This window comes from Topomyia yanbarensis, chromosome 3 (assembly GCF_030247195.1).
Source record: "Topomyia yanbarensis strain Yona2022 chromosome 3, ASM3024719v1, whole genome shotgun sequence".
Classification (NCBI taxonomy): Eukaryota; Metazoa; Arthropoda; class Insecta; order Diptera; family Culicidae; genus Topomyia; species Topomyia yanbarensis.
The window spans coordinates 299,238,892-299,262,644 of record NC_080672.1 but is presented as its reverse complement, the minus strand read 5'-3'; the positions used below and the strand labels follow the sequence as shown (position 1 = coordinate 299,262,644).

Sequence of the window (23,753 nt, the reverse complement as noted above, 5' to 3'; positions counted from 1 at the left end):
CAGGTACATGCATAAATAATTCCTCGTGAAAATGACCCAGGTGATGGTAAAATGGAGATTCGTCATTGAAGACTCAGATTTCTTATTGAAGACAGTTGGTCAATATCTGATCTTCTTTCGGTTCAAAAATAATCCGCTAAGTATTCTAAAGAGTTCGAAAGAAAGGTAAACCGTGACAGATATCTCGAAAGTTCGCCCGAATAAGCTCAGCACTGTGATATCGAATCTAAATCAAGCAAATGATATTACTGGTGTCAAGTATTCCGTAAGGGACTACTGCGTCTAAATACCTGCTCACTAACTTGAGATCGACAGCGTCCTCAGCGATTCGAGTTTGTCTGGCATAGATATACTGAAGTACAGGGTTTGCTGTTTTAAGGACATCTCGCACCGGTGTGCAAAGATTTTGAATGGCAAGATCACAGAGTAGCGAGTGCCCAGAGAATATTTTGTATTTTATGTTGAAAAGCGTACCAATTGTTGGGAGAGTTTACATGATCTATTACCATGGCCCGCGCACAAAAAGTGCCAGGAGAATCTGAAGAGTTGCCTTAAAAGACGCTCTCGGTACACTTTGGAAAAAACTGAAGAGTGCTACACCATTAATCACTTTTAAAATTTTATACTCACTTGTTTCAGGAAAAAGGTTCCTTGGCCTTTTGAGAGGCCACCACATATAGTCGCTCGAAACAGCGATGATACAAAACCTAAGCAAATCTTAGAACAATCTGACCGGGGACGTTCCGCCTTGCAGCGATGCTCCCCCGGCGGCTGCTGGTGCTGGAGGCCCGGGCACATCCCGGGTAAGTTCATATCACCATTCTAACCGACAAGAACAATTCAGCGCCACAAAATCTTTTTCAAGGAATGATCGAACTGCCGACGTTTGGCTGACCACACGCTTCAGAAAATGATACCAAAACCTACCCGCAACGCAACGCACAAAAACCACCGACACAACGCCTGCGGACCCCTTGCTCTACCTCCCGCGGTCATTGGAAGGGACGTACGCCAGACCACCCATCAACAACTGCAACAAAAATTACCCCCTCAACACAAAAAAAGCGCACGAAATCGATAGCTTCCTATCAAGGGAGAAAGCCTCTTCCCGGCCCTCACTGACGAGCCTTTGGCGGCTGCTGGTGCAGGGGGTCCGGATCACCACCCGGTAAGTCTAACCACACCCTACTCCCACCAAGACCAGTCGTACGGCTCCGAATCATTTCCAGGTAGCCCACCGCGCAGTCTCAACAGCGTCTCGATGACCAACAGCACCGGCTCAGAATATTCCACGCTAGCCGTCCAGTGGAACATCAACGGCCTAAGGAACAACCTAGAGGACCTACAGAACATAATCGCCGGCACCGAACCACTTTGCCTCGCCATTCAGGAAACCCACTTGCACACCGGCGTTGACCCCACCCCATGGTTCGGAAACAGATACGAATGGGAGACGGCCAGAGGAGACAACAACCACCAAACCATCGGATTGGGCATCAAGGTGGAACTCCTGTCGGTGCACCTCCCCCTCAACACGGAACTAATAGCGGTCGCCAGGAGGATATCAACCACCATCCGCTGCTCCATTGTATCCATCTACCTACCACAAGGGGTTACCAACATACGAAGCCAACTAACCAGCCTGATCAACCAGGTCCCCGCCCCACTCATCGTCATGGGGGACCTCAACACACACCATCCGGCCTGGGGCTCGGACAAGTGCTGCCACCGAGGTAACGAGATCGTCAAACTCATCGAGGAAATCGACGCCGTGATACTAAACGACGGCAGTACCACGTTCATCCGTGGCAACGCCTCCTCCGCCCTCGACGTCACCATCGCCTCCAGTTCCATGGTCCACGTCCAACGATACCGCCGGGAGTGACCACTTCCTCATCGTGCTACGCATAAATCGCCTCCAACTTAAAACCACCCGACGAAGACGTTGGCGATACGAAAACGCCGACTGGGATGCCTACGACGCTGCCATACAGTTCCACCTTGATCGAGACCGTACGTACTCACTGGTCGAACTCTCAGAAACTATTGTCAACGCAGCGAAAGAAACCATACCCCGAACAAGCGGGGTACCACCACACCGTGCCGTGCACTGGTGGAATCCGAAAGTGGCCGCTGCCGTCAAAGCTCGCCAGAAAGCACTCCGCACCTTACAAAAAACACCGCCCAATCACCCCCTTCGGGACCAAAGAGCGGACAACTTTAGAACGCTCCGAAACGCTGCGAGGAAAACAATCCAAGCGGCTAAAGGAACCAGATGGAGAAACTTCGTGGACGGTATCCAACGGTCAACGCGCTCAGTGGCAAACGTCGACAAAATGGATACTCTTTAGCGGTTTACCACCATTATTGATCCCGAGGAAATCGCGAACAAGATAGGCTGCCACTTCGAATCGTTATCCGCCGACAAAGCCCTGCCAGCCGCATTCGCTCAGAAAAAAGCAGACTCGAAGCCTCCCCTACGACCTTCACGCCAGACTCCGCAGCCACCTACAACAGACGTTTTGCCGGAGCTGAACTTGCCGTCGCTCTCACTAACGCACGAGGAAAGTCCGGCGGCCCTGACAGGATTGGTTACCCGATGCGTAGGCATCTTCCGCCCGGATGCGAAAGAGCTTTCCTAGACTCTTTTAACACTATCTGAGAACGCGGGTCCTTCCCAGAGGAATGGAAACTGGCCCACGTAGTCCCTATTCCTAAAAAATGCCAGGGTACCCGTGACCCGAGCGACTTCAGGCCAATCAGCCTGCTGTCATGCACCGCTAAGACACTGGAGAGGATGGTCAACCGGCGACTGACCACGTGGCTGGAAGACGAGAATCTACTCGACCCACGCCAATTCGCTTTCCGGAAGGGATTCGGCATCGGAGCCCACCTGGGCTCACTCGGCGAGGTATTAGACTGAGCAAGGTCCGAAGGCATCCACGCCGATATTGCCATACTCGACATAGCAAAAGTTTACAACACAGTCTGGCGCGAAGGCGTCCTTCAACAACTCCAACGATGGGGCATACAGGGGAACCTAGGCGTCTTCATCCAAAACTTCCTAACCAACCGCGGCTTCCGGGTATGCATAGGTGGCACACTCTCCGACGAATTCCGCGAGGCCAACGGAGTGCCACAAGGATCGATACCAGCCGTGACCCTCTTCTTAGTGAGGATGAATTCGCTCTTCACCGCGCTATCCGGGGGCGTCTATGTCTTCGTGTACGCGGACGACATCATATTGGTGGCCCTCGGGAAGACGATCCCGCGCACAAGAATATCTCTGCAGGCCGCCGTCAACGCAGTCGGCCGATGGGCACTCGCCACTGGATTCAACATCGCCGCCACCAAGTGCGCCATTACACACTGCTGCAGCACATATCACCCAGCCAACGCCCCAGTAATACCGTTCCGAAAGGAACCGGTCGTCCTCGGTATCACCCTCGACCGGAAACTGACAATGATACCACACTTTCGGCGACTGAAAAAAGACTGCCAGAGCAGAAAGCGATTAGTCCAAACCATTTGCGCCCACCACCCAAAAAACAACCGCCGAGCAGCGCTGAACGTCGGACGATCTCTTATCCACAGCAGAACTTTCTACGGGATCGAGATGACTTGCCGGAACCTAGACGGACTCTCCGACATCCTCGGGCCTTTATACCACGGAGCGGTGCGGCTAGCCTCCGGTCTACTACCGAGTACCCCGGCCGAAGCTGCCTGTGTAGAGGCAGGAGTACTACCCTGCCGCTGGGAAACAGCCAGGGTGGCCTTCAGAAGAGCACTAACTTCCTGGAGAAAACTTCGGGCGACGGGTGCCCCCTTCTCACCACCGCCACCACCAGCAACGACCTCCCACCCATCGCTCGTCTACACCGGGTGAGACCGCGGGCCTGGTACGACCCCGGACCCAACACCGACGACAGCCTTGCTCGTACTATAAAAGTTGGCGACCACCCCAGCAGCATACTAGTTAAATATAGACAGCTAATTAACCGAAGATATTCACATCACACTAAAATCTTTACCGACGGTTCGAAAGCGAACGACGGTGTAGGAGCGAGGATCAGCGGCTTGGGGAACGGGATCTCCTTCCGCCTACCGCCCTCCTGCTCAGTTTTCTCGGCGGAAGCGGCCGCCATTGCAGTGGGAATGATCAAAAGACCCACCGATACACCGACGGTCTTCTTTACAGACTCGCTCTCGGTCCTGAGGGACGTTGCTGGCGGGACCTCCAAATATCCCTTCGTTCAGGCCATCGAGACAGTTCGAGACCCACTGGTTACCATCTGCTGGGTTCCGGGTCACAGCGGCATCAAGGGTAACACAGATGCCGACCGATTAGCCCTCATCGGCAGACGGGCCCGGACCCGGCTCCCTAATGAGACTCCAACCATTGACATCATCAGGGAATTCAACACCAGTTTGCAGAACGGATTCACCACCAGCTTGCAGAACGGATTCACCAACCACTGGCGGAGTTCTCGAAATCACACCCAAAAATTCAAAGGCTCAGCCGACACCTGAACCGACCGAGATAGCCAAAGGGGACAAAAAGTACTCTCCCGACTCCGCGTGGGGCACACACGAGTAACCCACGCACACACCGTGTCCAGCGAGCCCGTCCGAGAATGTGCCTCCTGCAACACCCGGCTCACCGTTGAACACCTGCTGTGCAACTGCCGAGAACTGGAGGACCTACGGCGTCAGTACGGCCTGACTGGTCCTATACGGGACACCCTATCCAACGACCCGGTTCGGGAGAAGGCACTCCTCCTCTTCCTAAAGGACGCCGGCCTATACGACAGCATTTAAACAATAAAATGGATAACGCAAACCCTCCGCAAACAAAATGAAATGTAACATTTATTAATTGTAATCCCGCTTTATTTCATGGGCGAATGACCTATAGATTAAAGCCCCAATAAACAATAATAATAATAATAACTTCGCAGACCTCTAGTTACTCACACGCGATGATCTGCTGGTGATATTGGTCATTCAGGATGTCCATCACATCACATAAGCGCAGAAAGTGCGCGAACGCTATAGGAATGTTTCAACTCCCTTTCACTTAGATTGAAATAAACACGAACCTATCAATTGTTGGGGTCAGTATTGAGCAATCTTTTCCCATATAATATATATATATAATATATATATATATATATATATATATATATATATATATATATATATATATATATATATATATATATATATATATATATATATATATATATATATATATATATATATATATATATATATATATATATATATATATATATATATATATATATATATATATATATATATATATATATATATATATATATATATATATATATATATATATATATATATATATATATATATATATATGTAGTATGGTTTATCAATGATCAGTAACCATTTAAGAACCCAGGTTGGTCCTTGATGATGTCAATGGCCACCACCCTGATTGGGACCACAAATACATGGCATAGCTTCCATGCATTATTGCTTTATTACTACAGGGCCGACTTGCAGAAGGTCTACTTTGCTTCGTTGTCTGCTCTCGAAGCCTACGATAGCAATTTCGTACGCCATAACAATGCATCAACAAACTCTTTGGCTATATTTATATGTAAGAGGACGGCATCTCATTAGAAACCAACAAACCTTTCCGGCATGCAGAGGTAAAGCATTATCTGTCGTGGATCACGATGACATTGAGTATGCGATCCCTCTGAGTTGGTTCCACAGCCTAGTGATCCCATATCCCGAAGCGTCACACGACAACTCCTGTCTACCTCGGAAGATTTCCGTCCAATCTCCCCCGTCCCGTCCGTCCAATCTCCCTGTATTGACAAGTTCATGGAGAGAATAATAAATCATCGACTCGTTCATTATCCCGAAGGCAATAAAAACCTAGATCAAGGCCAGCATACTTTTTGACTTGGCTACGGAACCGATACATAGTTTGCAACGCAGGCCCAAGCTCTCCGGCAACAGGAGTGTGACAACGCGGAGAAAGGAACTCATCCCAAATGTATCGGCCTGGGTACATAGTAAGCATGGAGACTTCCATTTGACGCAGTTTTTGTCCGGACACGGGTGCTTCCGGAAGTACTTGCATCGGTTTGGACATGCTTCATCACCCCTTGGCCCGGAGTGTGCGACTGTGTAGGAGACACCGGAACACGTGGTCTTCCAATGCCCTAGATTCGAAGAAGTTCGTAGGGCTATACCTGGTATGACAGTGGACAATAACGTCGAAGAGATGTGCCGTGACGAACATACCTGGGACGCTGTCAACAGAGTGGTCTCGAGAATAATCTCCGAGCTGCAGAGGAAGTGGCGAAGAGACCAACAAGAAGCCGCAAATCGGGTTTCGAGAGAAATTCCGCCGCTGGGGAACTCTCCAACTGTGTAGATTAGGTCCACCGCCGGGGACCAGTTGAGTAGTACGTGACGTAGCACCGAGTTGGGTCGTCGGGGCGCCTGGGAACCAAACGTTAAGTTTCATTGGAATCACTGAACCGACCTCGACATCCTACCGGGTAGCTCGTGAGTAGGCTAGATTCACCGCCGGGGATTAGACCGAGTAGACCGCGTCGCAGAGCTAGCAGTAGGTCGTTGGGGCGCTGGTGAAGCTGAAGTTCCGCTCCAACCAGAATCGCCGGATAGACCTCAGCACCTACTGTATGGCCCGTTGAGTAGGCTAGATCCATCGCCGGGGACTAGATCGAGTAGATCGGGACGACGCGGAGAGCTAAATGGTTCACAAAAACGAACATCGGAATCAGGAGAAATCTACCGCTCGGTTTCAGGAGAATAGGCTAGATCCATTGTTGGGGACTAGACTGAGTAGTTCGCGAACAAGTGAGGGCGGGAGCTGAATGGCTCATCGGGAAAGTAGAGCGAAACGGAACGAGCGGAAGCCAAAGGGCTCAAGAAATTGTGGTGCTAAAACAAAAAAAGAATCGGTATCGGGAGAGCCTCCTTCGCCGGGAAACTCTCCGTCGGCGTAAGCTAGATCCACCACCGAGGACTAGACTGAGTAGACCGCGACGAAATACCTCCAGTCGCAGGTCATTGGGGCATCAGCGAACCGGACGCCCTGCTCCACCGGAATCGCCGAACTGACCTCGACATCTGATTGGTTGGCTCGGTTCCGGGAGAACTTCTCTCACCGGGGAATACTCCGTCGGAGTAGGCTAGGTACATCGTCGGGGACTAGACCGAGTAGTTCGCGAACAAGTCTGGTGCTCAGCGAGTAAACGGCGCTGAATGGTGCGAGAAGGTAGTTGCGGTGCTAACTGGCACAAGGGAGCCGAAGGGCTCGGTGAATTAGACAGTCTGAAGTTTGCCGCCCAGACTGTATTCGTAGGGGAGGAGTACTAAGCCTCGACTCACAGCCAGCTTTCCGACAGCCATGCAGAACTTGCCAGTCTGTGTGGATGGTAGAGAATTGGTGTTGTGTAGAGGAGTGGGGCTGTAACCCTGCGGAAGAAACGAACTAGTAAGTAGTTGAATTAGAGTGTATGCTGTGCACATAAAAACCCCTCCCCGAAGTAATGCCGTATGGTAGTGCCGGGGAGGAATCAGGTTCTGGGCAAGAGCAGTCGTTTTTTAGCGGGTCGGGTGATGGCAGTCCAAACCCGTTCCCTGAGACATTGGGGTTTTTACATTTTCCCTCAGGTCTAGGGTTTTCCTGGAAAGTTTTTTACTGCTCTCAAAAAAAAAAAAAACAAAAAAAAGCCCATGCTCTACACGATGTTAAACATTCCGGTCAGAATACCGAGATTGCTACTCTAGATCTCTCTGAGGCATTAAATCGCACGTTTCTCTTAGACATTCAACTCACCTGGCCATTCCCGGACAGGTCTACAAACAGGCTGTCAGAATCACATCAACTATTTCTACTCCCATCGCCTGCGGCTAACGTGACCTGTGCCGAATCTGGCAAACTTTCTTTAGACTACTTCATGGCAGAAACTCTCACTAAAAGATAAGTAAGCTTCGCTGAGAAGAGTTTCGGGGACGGTAAAGGGATTGCTCGTCTAGAGAAGGCAAAGAATCACTTTCAACCAACAGCTTCTCGTGGTGTCCACGGTATACTAAGACGAGGCCAGCTATTGGATTGTCCCGACTTTCTTTTGGCATGACCATTAAAAATAATTTCAAAGCGGAAGCGAAATCAGTGATCCTTATAACGTCGGTAATAGAACTTTAGAAACCTAATATAGAAGACGTACCCTCCGCGTACAGCGACAGCGACTCCAGAACCCTGGAATGCGTCGGCATCGGAATCACTGACATGGAAACCTGCATGTTTAATCGGTTACCAGTTCTCTGCTTCGTATTCTCCGCCGCAGCAGCTGCAGTTTTCTTAGCTGCCACAAATCCGGCCTTAAAACCTTACGGTATTCGTACCAATTTGGCCAGCGGAATCACATCACTACAACCTACAACTTGTGATATCCTTGGATTCAAGTTATACAGGCCCAAGCTGAACAAAACACCGCCATCATTTGGATTCCGGGACATTGTAGAATCCTCGGAAACGAGTAAGCGGTTCGAGTACCATTGCGACTGAACGGCTCTTTTTACGCAAAGGAAATCCGGGAAACCTATTCTCGGCTTGCCTTACGTACTGAAGTGGCGCTTACACGCTTTAAACATTAATTTTCTTTTGAAATGTAAGACATAATTTTACCAGCTTTTATGAAAACCAGAACAAATTTCAGTCTTCAAATTTAATGGATTGTTTATTTACTTATAGACCATGAAAAGTTTGAAACTTTTCGCATGTTTTGAGATATTCTATATAAAAAAATTCAAACCAAACAAAATTAAAACTGTTTCTTATCCACTATAATAATAACAAACAAACAATAAAAGCAAAAACAATCATTCGGTCAAACGTCAAACAGCAAAATACTTACGTGACAATCTTGTGGTTACACTTGTTACAGACCGGCACTTTGTCGACCAGAGCCAGGGGTTTGGTAGGCTCAGCAGGCGGAACATCCTTCCCATCGCGGACATCCGCGGTCGGCACGGGCTGACAATTGTTATTCTTTTCCACGTAGGAACGTCTATCACGCGCATGCGAGGTTAGTTCGGAACTTACTTTCCGGCGGTTTACCTGCCCAAGGCTTTCGTCCTGGCCGGTGAATCCGTTGAGTCCGGAGTGGTTGTTATTCTTCGGTCGCAAAACAACACTGCTCACATTCACCGTAGGAAGAGGTTGGAGATCTTTCGGAACTGGTTGGACGTACGGTGGGACACTTTTTGGGAGAGGCGGTGGAGTGGGTATCGAAGCATCGCACATGTCGATAATTCTGGACATGGGATGGGATGGGTTGAGGAGGCGTTTGGGCAAGGTGTCTCCGTTATTCAGGAGGTTTTCTTTGTTTTTAGAAAGGATATCCAACGTAGTTGGGGAGGGTTTGCTAGCAGCTTCGTGCTTTTTCAGTCTAGCTTCAAGCATTTCTTTTAGAACACCGGAAGCTTGCTTGCGGTAGTCGCTATTACCGTTAATGGAAGCCAGCTTGCTTACCGAGTTATCCAGTAGGGTTGTTGCCATTCCAGGTTCGTAGTTGGATTGTTTGATCGGAGATTTCTTCTGGTGGATTGATTCTGTAGGGAAAATAAGTTAGTTCGGACACAAACATTCGTTAGTCGATAACGTCAAACTGCATGCAAAACGTGAGTAACAATAGAAACAACACTCAAAAAAGTACAACAATTATACGACTATAGGATTTGTGGTAGGGTGGTTCTCACACCTGATTTGCTGATTGCAGCAGCCACACAGTGGAACTCGGCCGCCAGGTCCGACGGCCTTGTTCAAGACACCACGTCCACGGGTTGGAGCACTGGTAGAACAGGCAGCCCGTCCCTTGTTCAATAAACCGGAACCTGCGCTAGCATCAGATCGATCAGTATTATTGCTTCGACTGCTGCCAAGGTTATTACTGAAGCCCATGCTGCTGTTGTTAATAGAAGGCCTGTGACCATTGAGTGTTGCCGGAGCCACGTGTGCAGGGGCTGATGGCAACGGTGGCTTCATAGAGGACTGCGCTCCGACGGTTGGGTTAGTGTTAGATAGATAGGATGGTAGTTGCGGTGGCCACGACTGGGTTAGTTCTTTGGTACTGTCCTCTCGCTGCGGTGGCAGTGGAAGCAGTGTACCCTCACCAACCATGAACTCATTGAATTGAGCTTTGAATCCGGTACCCTGATTGGAGGTCGGAGTTGGTGATCGCGGTGCTTTTATGGTAGGCAAAAGAATGCTCGCTTTGCGGGAACTTTTAGTTGGGAATTTATCTACCACAGGCTCGGGAAAGAGTGCTACCGACGGAAAGGCGCCAGTCGTTTTTGGGACGCTCGGTGGGAAAGATTGTACGGCCTGCTGTTGTTGTTGATGTTGTACTGGTGCCTCTGGTACGGTAGATTGCTCCTGAAGTTGTGGTGGCACGTTCAATGCATCATCTTGCCCCGAGAACCTTCTGGTTTGCTGGGCTACATATCCTTTCGGAGGGGCCTCATCTTCCTTGATTTTCGTAGAGAATTTAGCGATTTCAACGGTACTGGCCGCTTGGGTATGCTCGTGCTCTTCAACTACTCTAGTGCGCTTTTGGATTAAAGCATTCCCTACCTGACATGCACTTGCTGTTGTTCTTTCGGATGATGCCTGGTCCCTCATTGCGCTCTCCTGGGAACGGGTCTGAACGGTCGTATCGCCATGCTGCTCAGTAAATGTTGTCATCGGTTTGTCCTGATAGCTAACGTTCCTATGCTGACGAGTGACGTCATACCCTCCGCCAAGGCCATGCTGCTGCTGTTGCATCTTTTGCTGAATATCTGCCGGAATATGATCTTTATTGGTGTACCAAGGAACACCGTGTAGCTTACCCATCGATAGATACAATCCCGACTCGACGGGAATGCCTTCGCGCGAAGGAGGCACATATGCCTTCAGCGGATTCGGAGGTGGTCCGAAGGCTGGTGATTTACGAACCACTTGCGGAGTACGACGCCCGTCAAACTCTTTAGATTCTGCAAAGTACTCTTCGAATCCCAGCTGGTGCTGATAGTACGGTATCGTTGTCGGATGTTTCGAAAGAATTAACGACGGAGTAAATGATTGACCACGGTCGACTACTCCCTTGGCTTGGAGCCTTGAGTGGGCATAGTTGTACTGTGCCAACTCGGCATCTTCCTCCAGGGGCGTCTGTATGACTGGGATGGTACGGTTTTGAATGGTTGTGAATGCATGCATTTTTTTCGGCGTAGCTTGATCTTTGATATTTACAGGTTGAGCGATTGGCTTTGCAAGATGGGACCTAGAATGAGTATCTACAAATGCCACCGGGACGTTCTGACGGAGTTCTTCCGGCTCCGGCGTGCGCGGGGGATTTTGAGTCGGAAGGTTGTACCACTTGCGCTGGTAAGTTGGGATTTCTGCTGGATGATTGAGTGGTGACTTGACCTCTCTGCGCGCAGCGAGCGAATAGTGTTCGGATCCAGCGTCTTTCTTCGGGTATGGGGGTTTCTTATTTTTAAGTTTTTCCGGTTTCTGTTCTATGACAGGTTCGGGTTTCGGTTCGGGTTCTGGTTTGGATTCAGGTTCCGGTTCCTGCTGTGGTTGTTCGTTCGGTTCATCACGGATCTCCGATATGATCGGTTTGAACGGTACTGGCGATCGATTTCCTGCTACACTGGCAAACGCCGAATAGTTTTGCCCCGGGTCAACCTGGATCGAAGGTTGCTCGTGTAACAACTTTTGATACATATCCGAACGCTCGAACTGCACTTCGGTAAACGGTGTATAGGGCCGTTCCGGGGCCGTTGACAGAGCATCCGTCATCGATATTCGACCAGTCGGCACCGGCATATTCTCCATTTGTGAAGGTATTTCATGACCAAATTTCTGAAACGGAGTATAAGGGGCTGTAGTCAATGCTTCCAGGAAGGGTGATACGCGCATGGATGATATTTTTTCGCTTCGGATCGGCTCCATCGTGTGTGGTGGTGGGAAGTATGGAGTCGAATCGGCAGGAAGTGGAACGACCGGTGCGGGGAGATATTTAGGAAATCGTTCCGATTTGGTGGTTGAGCTCGCAAGTACTTTGGCCATTATTGAACCTTTTCGTGGGATGTCGAGTGGAGGGTACGGTTGAGGTTCCGGTTCAGGTTCTACTTTATTCTTAGCCATGCGGCGTTCCAAGGCATCGACCTGCCTCTTCAAAGCCTCCAGCTGACGTAACTTATTCTCCTCCTGTTCCCTTGCGTACGCTTCGTTGCGAGATTTCATGAAGTTTGCTTCCTCAATTTGTTCATTGGTAAAGTGTAGCGGCTCATTAGGAGCAGTACACAAGGCCTGTACAAGCTTGCTCTGCCACTGTTTGGGAACTGGGTTTGGAACGATTTTCTTTGGTAAATTGATCATGGGATTGGGTGATTTGATTAATGGTAGTTCGTAATGTGGAATTGTGAATTCTTCGGCGACTTCCTCAATTTCTACCTGACTCTGTTGCTCTGCCGCTCGCTTAGCGTCTTCAGCTCTCAGGTAATTGGCGAGTTCTTTGCTATAATCAAGAAATTCGACACGTTTCTGTTGTTTGGATGAATAGCGCCCTTGAGGAGATTTCGTTCGTTCTATAGTCGGTTCCGGTTCGACAGACGGTTCCATAGATGGTTCAACGGATTCTATTAGCGGAGTGTCGCGGAACACAAAATGAGTGTACGAAGCATCCGACATGGCGCCGGTACTTGCTTGGTTACTTCTCTGACCAGACGAGAATGGGAAGTCCATCTCGATTACGGGGGTGTCGTAGTACGTAACAATTGGTTGCGACGTCTGCGTGGTATACATTCGATACTCTTCCGATGAGGCAGACGTTGATGTGGTAGTCGTGGCGTAGGTCTCGTAACATTCTTCTTCCTGATCCTGTTGTTGATGTTGATAGTGTGCATCACTTTGTCTTCTATTGAGCTCCGGTGCGGATTTGCTTTGAGCCATCGTAGCTTTCGGTGGAGATTTGTTTTTGTCTTTGGACTGCGGCGGCGGTGGTACTACAATCGGTTCTTTTGCGACCACTCGCTGGGTTTCCGGAGGCGGGATGTAAATGGGGGATGCGGTTGGGATAGTTTCATCAACGATGCGCTTCGGAGGCCAGGTGAAACTTGGGACGGGAGATTCGGTTGGTTTCTGTACCTGTTCTTCATCGCATTCCTCCTGGGTTCCGTTTTGCAGCACATCGCCTGATCGGTTTAGTGGTTTTTGGCACAACGCAAGGGTTCGGTGGTTTACGGCAGGATAGATTTGCGCCGTTTTTATTTGGTGGTTAGTTGGTGAAAAAGCGAGAAGCAGAAAAAAGTAAAATGAAGCAATAAAAGCATGATTAAAAGCGTTAACTTGAGACCGTTTAGTTGTGCTTGAGCTAAAAGTGTTGATCGAGTTAATCAATTGCGTGGGACGACGAGAAAAGCGTGTTCAGGTGACATTTAGCGACTAGCTTGTTTTGTTCAGCACAGCTAAATATCGTACCTCTAAAATTAAATTTAGGTGGATGAACGGGCTTTTTATTGTAAAAGTAGTAGTTTCCTGTGAGTGGTGGTTCGATTATGGTACAGTTGCAGTATATCGATGGAAAGAAAACATTTCAGTGTCGGTTTTGGTGTCGAACAGTGTCGTTGATGGGAAAGATATTTTAGGAACCATTCGAAAAAAAGATTAAACAAAATGACATCTTGAAAATGAATAATGAGTATAACTACAAACGAAACAAATCATATTTTTGAGTGTTGTTGGTTGAAGTAAGGTCATAGCAAAACGGATTCGGTTTTAGTACGAGTCGATGGCAAATGAATAACAACCTTGTTGAGTTGGCACAGCAGCAGCTGGAGTCGGAGCGAATGGACTGGCCGCAGCCGGAGCTGGTGCCGGCGAAACCGGTGGATAGGAAGCTGGCAGCGATGCTACAGCAGCGGGAGCCGGAGCCTGACCGGTTATAGCGGCTGCGAATGGAGTTGGTACGCTTCCGGTCACCGGTGGATAAGATGCCGGATGTTGAGCCAGAGAGCTAACCGGCAGCGGTGCCCCGAATGGTTTCGGGGTTATGTTGTTTTGATTCTGGTGGGGGAAAAGAAAAAAAAGAAATACCATTAGAGGACGCTTTTAAAAGTCGTTTGACAAGTATTGATTTTTTGCAGCCGGCACAGGTTGGCGTCATGACGTCCGTTATGTTATTTTCTGAAGAGCTAGCCAGAAATAGAAATTACTGTGATAAGAATTTGTGACGCATCTTTTGCTGACACAGTCAAAGTAGGAAATCATTGTACCCTCTTGTTTACTACGGTTATCGAGTAATAAAACTAATCAAAAAAACTGGCCAGACTGAAGCCCAAAAAGTATTTAACTCAAAGAAACTGCTACTTAAAAAGCGTGAAGTTGATCTTACTGAGGCTTTAAAAATACTGTATTATTTTAATATATCGCAAATAAGAATCGTCATCATAACAATCCGGATAGTGCTTCGATTCATTACCGAACGCATGGCAGACAGAGCTACAAAATATTGGCATCTTCGTTCAAGGTCATGTTCCCGTTGTGTGCAGTTCGGGTGAAATCATACTTCATTTGAGACATCGAAAATAAAAGTCGCATGAACCGATTAAGCTTCGTGAAACCCGCTTAAAAAAGCAGGATCGGAAAATAGGAATTTGGCGTCCCATTTAACCAATAAGCATTGTAACGTAGCCTTATATCTGCTTTACAACTGCATATAGAGCAATATTTATGTGTTGTCAAGCCCTCTATGCAGATTTAATACTTTTATCATGCTGGAAAAGATGAAATATTGTGATTTAAAAGTGCAGAGATTGCCAGCCCGTTTTTTGCAATACTAACGCTATTATAGAGCATGGGTTATGGATCCCACACGGTATTTATAATGTTATACGAATATTATCTTTACAGACCCAATTCGGCTCGGCAATTTCCCAACAACTGTGTAGTCAGCAAATTTAGAAACTGATATATCAGTAAAGTGAGATTAGTTTGCTGATTTTCGGTGAAATGTTTTCCGAGTCTCAGCACTCAAACGTCACTTTTACTGAGATCTCTGCAAAACATAATGTTTGCTGAATCTCAGGTGTTGAGATTTCGACAAAAGATGCAAAAAAGCTGAGATTCGGCAGAAAAAATGAAGTGTGTAGTGAGTCTCGAGTAGAGGTACCTTGCATTGATATTCACGATAAGGGCACTACTGTTGCTGCATAGTATATATTGATTTTGAATGCAATGAAATATGTCGAATATAATCAACCAATAAGCTCTCACAACCTGTACCAAGACAATGGAAAGTTTTGAAAGGATATCAGTTGATTTCAACAACAATACGGCCAATCAATTGATAGGTTATAATGATCAACAAAATTCAAAGAGTTTGACGTGGATCTTATTTTAAGTAGTAGAAACTACTAGTTGAAATCGATTATGGGCTCCACAGAGGATCCGATAGAAACACTGAGTAAATCTGGGATATACGAAATATCGTTTTCTCACTGCGAAAATGACAACACAATACAATATTAACAGAAAATAGTAAACAGGTTGGATTCTTTACTCCAGAATGAATGACGCTCTTTCCCACACTGGGTTAAGAAACAATAACATATATCAGTCTGTTTTCAACCATCAAAGGCATCGGTCACGATACTCAGTGTGCTCCTGCTTCTGTACGAGCCAGTTCAAAGCGAACGAAAAAAAAACAGTTCCTTGTGTGTATTGTCTGAGCAACAAAGGATACCGTTATTTTTTTTCTTACGTGATCTATCCAGCTGACAGAGTCTCATCAACAAAACGTGATTACTCGGCCTAACACAGTGGCCATTGATTTCCAGTCTTTTCGCATAAGACCAAGTATTCGTGAAGTGGAACATCTGATGAAGGTGAAAATGCAGCTTCGGTTTTCGGAAGTCACCTGCATACAGCTTGAACACGTCAGGCATACGGTGCTGATAATCGTCAACAAATTCGCCCATGCGAAAAAAATTCATTTCGCAGAACAACTTAAAACACGTGCTTGTTTGTGACAACACTGAAATCAAGATCCCTATATACATGGATAATGGAAATATTGAAGTTAAATTACATGATTTATCTCCACTTACTTGTATAGCGGCAATCAAAAGATTAATGTCGCATTTCGGAGCAGTGGAATCTATCTTTACACATGGAGAAAATACTTCCCAAGTATTTCAAATGGTGTTTTTGAAGTGAGAATGCGGGTAGACCAACCCATTCCCTCTTACCTTACCCTGCAGTACAACACAGAAGGGGGTGATACAATTACACAGCGAACTCTCTGTACATATCACTACAAACTAATACGTGCCAGTTCTGTGAACAAACGGCACATTACGGACAACCCTGCCCAGAAACAGCTGAGGAAAGATCATCTCCTGAAAGATATGCCAACACACAGGCTCCAATATCCTTTACCTGAACCACAAACGGTTGCCAAATTTGTGGCTGCAGTTAAGGAAATAATGACAACTACAAAAGCTTCAAACTTAACAACTAATACCACCAGTGAAGAAGCTACCGCCAAGGATGGAGTATTCACATTCGTGACCCGCAAGGAAAGAAGCCAGGAAAAACATCTGATAGCGAGTATCATGGCAGTAATCAAGATGATCAACGAGACAGACATGAATAACCCCGAAGTTTGCGAAAGAAGGAACATCTTCCCGATGCGAAAAAGATCTCCGCTCGCAATAGCAAGTTGCGCGCACGGGGTCTTACAGGCTCAAAATAAATTTTTATTTTTATTTTTACTTCATGTAAATATATAAAAGACCCATGGCTCCTCTAAGCTAACGCATTGAGCCGTGTCAAATAAACGAATTTTAAAAAAATAACATATAAGTGAGTTTTAGCTCCCCGCACGTAGGTTCATCTATGTACGGAGAATCAATAATTCGTCTACGCAATTGCATTACTGCAGGGCAGTTACATATCAAATGATGTGGAGCTCCGTAATCGGATTCACAAAGATCACACGAATAATACTCAGCGCACTGAATAGTAGACAGGTGAGTTTGCAATGTCCAGTCAGTACCTAGAATACTGCAATTGTGCTTGAAAAATGCAACAAATTCTTTGATATTTTCAGACTCACGTCCTAGGCAACCGCCCCCCCCCACTCCGAGATGCCCGTGAGCCGGCTAGTTCAACCGCCAGGGACTAGATCTAGTAGGGCTCGTACAGCGGTGCATCGTCGGGACGCCAGAGAACCGAAAGGTACGCTCCGGAATATCCGAACCTACCTCGAAACCTACTGGTTGTAGTCATTAAGTAGAATAGGTCGATCTCTGAGGAATATTCACAAGGATCACATCCAAACTGTGAGCAAACGGTGTATGCAACGGGTATCAGTATCGGGAGAAATTCCGCTACCGAAAGAATTTCAGTCGGAGTAGGGTAGACCCACGGCCGGGCACTATACGAGTAGATCGCGACAAAACTGGGAACTAAATGGCTCACAAAAACAGGAGATGAATGGAACATTGTAATGGGAGCCAATTGGCTCACGAAAGTTCATCGGTCACGCTATCCGAGTATATGTTCAGAGCTAAATGGCTCCAATTTATGCAAAAACTGATGGAGTCGGGCGGAGTGAGTCGAATGGTATATGACACTTGGCACTCCTGGTCTCAGTTGAAAAGTCCAGTTTCAGAATGAATGTATAGTCTTTCCTTATATGAGAAAGACAAAAATGCACTGACGATTCCTATACGCTTCATAATTCGGTAAGATTATCAGATGGCGCGTTTCAATCTATTGCTCGGATCTCTATGAAAATTTGAGAATATGTACAAAAGGAGTTGCACTAAACATTTCTTTTCGATTTTTTATTTGAAAAGGTATGTAACCTCTAAAACTTTAATGGAATTTGAAAGGTTCCTAAACCGCTATTGGACATGGCACTGTTAAAGGGTGTCCAACATCAAATTGCATCACGGAAAACGGTCTAGAAAATTACATAGCGGACTGATACTTTTCAAACTTCCAGACAATAAAATATAACCCATTAGTAAGCTTTTGGCATATTTATTTCATTCAACTTTAATACCAATACCGTACGTTCGCACCATATCCATTAGGTTCTGTACAACATCTGGATGCATGTTCTTCTGTGCGGAAATACACTTTTTATTCATGCCTTCCTCAGATTTGACTCCTTGGGATGCTTCCGTAGTGCCTTCTTCATAATTGCACTGTATTTTTCGATAAGCCTTACTTCCGGTACGTTGGGGGGGGGGGGGGGGGGGTACACAGTATCAACAATACATTCTAAACTATTTCTACCTAAATTTTCAGGAAAAATACCCAATGGTAACCCATTTTCTACAGCGTTTTTCGTGATGCAATTTGGTGTGGGACACCATTTAGGAAAGGTACTAGAAACGAGATGTTTGAGCAGCTCTCTCTTATACAAACTTTTGATTGAGAGGGTATTATTTTGCAAGAATTGCAGTCACTCGGTCAAAGTAATTTATTTTGTTTAACCCTTCATAAGGCAGTGGCAACTATATTGCCACCTTTTCGTTTCGTTTAAAACGCTGGAATATGAAGTGAGAAGTGTTTCAATCTTATGCAATCTACTTGTTAGGAGTCCGGCAACTCTTCTTAATACATTTTATTGAGATACAGTGATAAGTGTCAGATTGGTGAAGTTCCCTGTTAAAATCCATAGTACCTATTATAGTCAAAAAAGTTCTGGCCGAGATTAAATTCACGATTTTCAAATGAAAAAAGCAATGTGTCCATAGAACTAAGTCCAAAAAGTCCCTATTCAAAAAAGAGATTTTTTCTCGAGATTAAATCAAATCTCGATGTTTCATGCATTTTAAAGCCATTTGGCATAAACAATTAATTTAAATTTTGAAATTTTTATAAGTTTTTCATTATTTTAACATCATGGTTGTACCAGTTTATATTGCTGTGTGACCAAACTCTTCAACCCAAAACTCTGGAATCGGGACTCCGATCGACAAAAAATTCAATAGCAGCTGATAGGAAGGTACACTAAAGGTACAACCTTTTATTTGAGACTAAGTTTGTGAAAATCGGTCCAGCCATCTTCCACGTACACACATACATGCACACTCAGGCATTGTCATATAGAGTGAACGCTGAGCCGTGGAAACCGCCGTGAAACTACAAATCGGGTTCGGAAAAATTTCGCCAGGGAACTCTCTACCGGAGTGGACTGGACACTTGAGTAGTACGCGACGCAGCACCCTATTCCGGTCATCGGGGCACCAGCAAACCGGATGCCCGGTTCTACCGGACCGACCTCGACACGCTATCGGGTTACTCTTAAATATTTAAACTAGACTAGATCGACTAGATCGTGTCGAACAGCCACAGTCTGAAGCGGATCGTCGGAAGGCCAGTGAACCGGAAGCTATGGTCAGTACCGTCTTTATGCATGGTTACGCTGGACCCGGGCCTGGGCCCCTGTGTTTTAGTGGCCCCGCGTTGAGGATGGGCGCATAAAATCATACTAGCTGTCTGCACTGCTGGTTGCTTGAAAACTTCAAAAGAAAAGAATTTTGATGAGCATTCTTGGATTATTATTCCGATCCTTCTTGAGTTTCTGATTTCAGTTTTGCTTAAACCGGTTTAACTTCAATTGTAAAGATAAATTATGGGTCACGGCGAGAGACACTAAACCAACCAAAGAATCGTTATTACTTATCCTATTCCTTAGGAAGAAACGCGAGGCTTGAAAATGAATCATCCTGATTCTGAATCATCTGAAGGGGACACAACAACAAAATATTGATTGATTTAACAGCCTTCCAGTTTCATCACATAAGGAACGTAGTACTGCTCACGTTCAATATGTTAATAAAGATCAATTTTTGTGAAATACATTAATTCAAAGACATCTTCGTGATTAGATCGCAACCAAGAAATATTTGGAAAAATTAAATTTTATTGGCATATTGTTACTTGAGTTTCGTCTTAGTGTTAGATCGGTCGTATTATAATCCATGGTCAAATGGAACAAACAAACGAACCATCGATATGCGCACTTCTGATTTTAATTAGCTCAGTCCGAAGTAAAACGCATCAAACTGAGCGGTATTGGTGTAGTTTATTTTATGTGTACTTCTATAGATTAAAAATATTTAGCTTTAGAATGAAAGGTTATCCACGAAATTATTTCTCTACGTAGAATCCGTGGCCAAAAATTTGATCGTTATTCAAATTAAGAAAAGGATTCAGTTTGTCATAAACAATAGTTAAAAACAGTTTTGCACTCGTAAATTTTTACCTAGTAATATATGTAACTTATCTCCCAGTTTTCTTCTACTTTCATTACATTTTCATTTCATTTTTAGTAACATCTGAATTCTTTAGCTGCTGCTTCGTAATTACACAAAATGTATTTTGATAACTCTAGAACTGATTTTGCATAACGGCACGATGTCAAACCAGGCCAAAACATCGAAGAACCACATTCTAGTTCAAAAGAAGTAGTCGACGTTTTTGAAGGCACTTTTTGTGATAAATTCTCTGCCCTGGTTCCCGGTTGTGACCGAAATCTGACTTCGCTTGCTGCAACTGCAGATTGCTTGCCAGACCAAAAACATCCTGGACAATTTCGAATTAATGTTTGTTTGTATTTTTCTCTGGCTGTATATATCAACCACGCTCGAAACTGTGGCGTTTACTACCTCGAGTCGTTTCTAAGTTTGTGATGGGATCTCGAATTTTTGCGATTTCATAGCTTATTTTTTACGTTTATCTAGGTAAATTTTATGGCCATGTTAATATACAGAAAAAAAATCTATTAAAGTTTACCAAACTATGCAATGGAATGTCATCAAATTTACAGAATACGTGTTAAGCTGTATTTCAACAAGATTAGGTAATTCTGCGTCGTTCGGAGAAGAACTTGTGGTGCAATATTTTCGAGGATAGAGTTAAGAGTAAGGAATCCAATAATCTGATGAAAGTAAGAAACAACAGAAATCAAATTCAACAATTATGATTTGTTCCCGAATTCTGTTCGCACTTAATGTTTCAAAAAGGGTTATACTCCAGCAATAAATTCAAAGAGAGAAATATCAGAGCGGGGAGCGAAATGGCTCAATAAACGAGTATCCGTGTCGGGAGAAATTCCTCCGTCGAGGAACTCTCAGTCGAATTAGGGTGAGTTCACTGTCTGAAGCTATCCGAGTAGATCGTAATAAAGCTGGGAGCTGAAATACTCACGGAAACTTAAAGGTTAATGAAATCAGTAGTTAAAAGGCTCACTGAGACGAGATCTTAATCATAACGTAATAGATGGAAAAGATCAGCAGGAGAAGAGTCGAAAGCTAAATGGCTCAAAGGTCGAGCCATTTCATGGATCAGCTGAAGCTGAGGGATAGCTGTGGAAGACTCGCGAGCAAAAGAAAGACAATACCGCCTCCCTCTATGAAGTAATACCTTAATGTAGTTTCGTTGGAAAGAGAGAAAAAAGAGAAGAGTGTTTTTAGTGGTTAGTCACGAAAGAAGGTCGTGAATCCCACACAGTGCCCTATAGGCCAGGTTTTTGAATGTTTTGACATCGTAGATAAAGCTTCAAAATGTTGAGATTGTTTACTTTGCCAAAAATATACACATCTAGAGCTTTTGATTTCAAAACGCCATATCTAACAATGAGAGACTCTCTTGTTTTAAAACAAAGCAATTTCTTCAAACAAAAGTTTGCGATAGAGTTGGGGCAATGAAAATACCGGTGATATAAGCGCACTTGATACATATACAAACATGCATACTTAAATATATGCCAAGTTGGGTTCGAAACCTAAATTAAGTGCAACAAGCGATAACACCAGGTTCGAAACTATCTGCAAATAAACAACAGATAGGTTCAGAACTGAGTCAGCTTCGGCACCCAACAAAAGCAACATTAGTCATTTCATCCGATACACCTGCCAGTAGCACCTGTAGTAAGTCAGCTGATCAAAACCCGTCTCTAGAACTATTCCACAACATCAGCGTTATGTGCTGATTGTGATTAATACCTCCACTGAAAATAGAAATCATTGTTCACTCGAGGAAGAAAGAAAATCACAATTCAATACTCTAGACTTTCAGTGGATCTGTATGTTGGTGGGGGGTCTAATCTAAAACCAATTATATTTTTGCTATTCCACTCGATTGACCCACTATTTACCACTTAAACTCGTTCACGCCCTCATAGTTTGAGTTTCTGACCCGAGTCGCAATTATTTTAGTTTAGTTTGATTATGTTCGACTTGTCAAGCTGTCGCTCGCGATTGTCGCTCCCATTGCGCAGGCTGTAATCAACATGAAGGACGCGTTCGTGCAGTTTCTACATCGGTGTATCTACGCACTTCCTGTACTACCCGTTCGGTTCATGAATTCAGCCCTGACAGTGGTGGATGGACAATGACTCCCAACCGAAGCCGCACTCAACAGAGCTAGAAAAGAAAAAAAACACTACGTCTGAGTCTGAGACACAGCTCTCAGTTGACCAAAATTCCGCTGGCACCCAGCCAGGAGGCGGAGGAAAACTCGTCGACACTTATGTAAAAAGTGCGGAAGATCGAGCCGTTACGTATCCTCTCGAAGGCTCTACTTCAGCAGAATATTAATGCAATCTAACAAAAATCATGCAAGCCATGCACCGGGCACTTACCTTGTATCGCGAGCTGGTTGAAGGCGGAAATACACTCCGGATGACGGATCCACCCATGGTTTTGTAGAAAAATCCGAAGTCGTTTTGCGTAACAGCTCCATTGGTAGCAGCATCCGTTGAATCGGCGGGCTGTTCCTGGGGCACGGCTAGTCCATTGGGACCAAACGAGCTCGGATCGACCACCTCAACTGGAGGCTGCTGCCGCTGAAGCATTTCAACGGGACCATCCGGATTTTCCATCCTACGGTACGGTTTGGCAAGGGCTGCTGCTGCTAGCGGGGGCGGTGGCGGTGGTGGAAAATTTAATTCACACTGCGTTGTATAGATGGTCTTTGCCGGGGTCGTTCCACCGTTGGACGATGGTTCGAGGATCAGTTCGTTCTCACTACTGGTGCGCGAGTGCCTCGGGGACACTTTGTTCGACTGGACCGGCGAAAGGGAACTCGAGTTGCAGTATCCGCTCGACGATGTCGTACTGCTCGATCGGGAGTGTGACGGAGACTGAGCACTGCTGCCACCGCTGCTCGTTGATTGCTGCTGCTGCTGCTGTTATCGTTCGGTCGGTTGGCACACGCAAACACACAAAAACACATAGGCGGGTGGGTGAGCGAGCGAGCGGGTTAGACATGCAAGTATTAAACGCAACACCGACACATGGTAATGATTGATAAAGAAAAGATAAAAATGCATTTTGTGAGACTTTGTGTAGGTGGTTATTTGCCGATTAGGTGTGTGACAGATTCGTGGGTGTAAACAGTTGACGCTTTTTCGTCGAAGTGCATAGAAAGAAAGTTGGGTTGATTTACGAAAAAATGATTTCGTTCGTTAATAAATATTATTGTGACTTTGGCTAAGCAATGTTTTAATTCGTTTCAGTGTTTAAAAGTATACAATGGAATATAAAAATGAACATATATACATTATTTATTGCTTCTACTAACTTATACTGATACACATTTAATAACTAATTTGTTGGAATGTAGTGTTAATGTTAGTCCTTTAAAACAAATTTAAAACAAC

The 23,753-nt window shown here is 45.5% G+C and overlaps 1 protein-coding gene across 8 annotated transcripts in view; it reads right to left on the bottom strand.

Annotated features, from left to right (window-relative positions):
- The window catches only part of LOC131688868 (PDZ and LIM domain protein Zasp-like), a 218,001-nt gene that overhangs the window by 5,606 nt on the left and 188,642 nt on the right, over window positions 1-23,753 (bottom strand). For 6 of the 8 annotated variants that reach the window (XM_058973452.1, XM_058973453.1, XM_058973455.1 and 3 more), the window contains 3 exons: window positions 22,734-23,279; window positions 13,879-14,134; window positions 9,783-13,263 (listed from right to left, as the gene is read on the bottom strand). In XM_058973452.1, coding sequence (XP_058829435.1) covers window positions 9,783-13,263; window positions 13,879-14,134; window positions 22,734-23,279 — 4,283 coding nt within the window. The remainder of the gene's footprint in view (window positions 1-9,782; window positions 13,264-13,878; window positions 14,135-22,733; window positions 23,280-23,753) is intronic. The other 2 variants (XM_058973454.1, XM_058973458.1) reach the window with 2 other exon arrangements.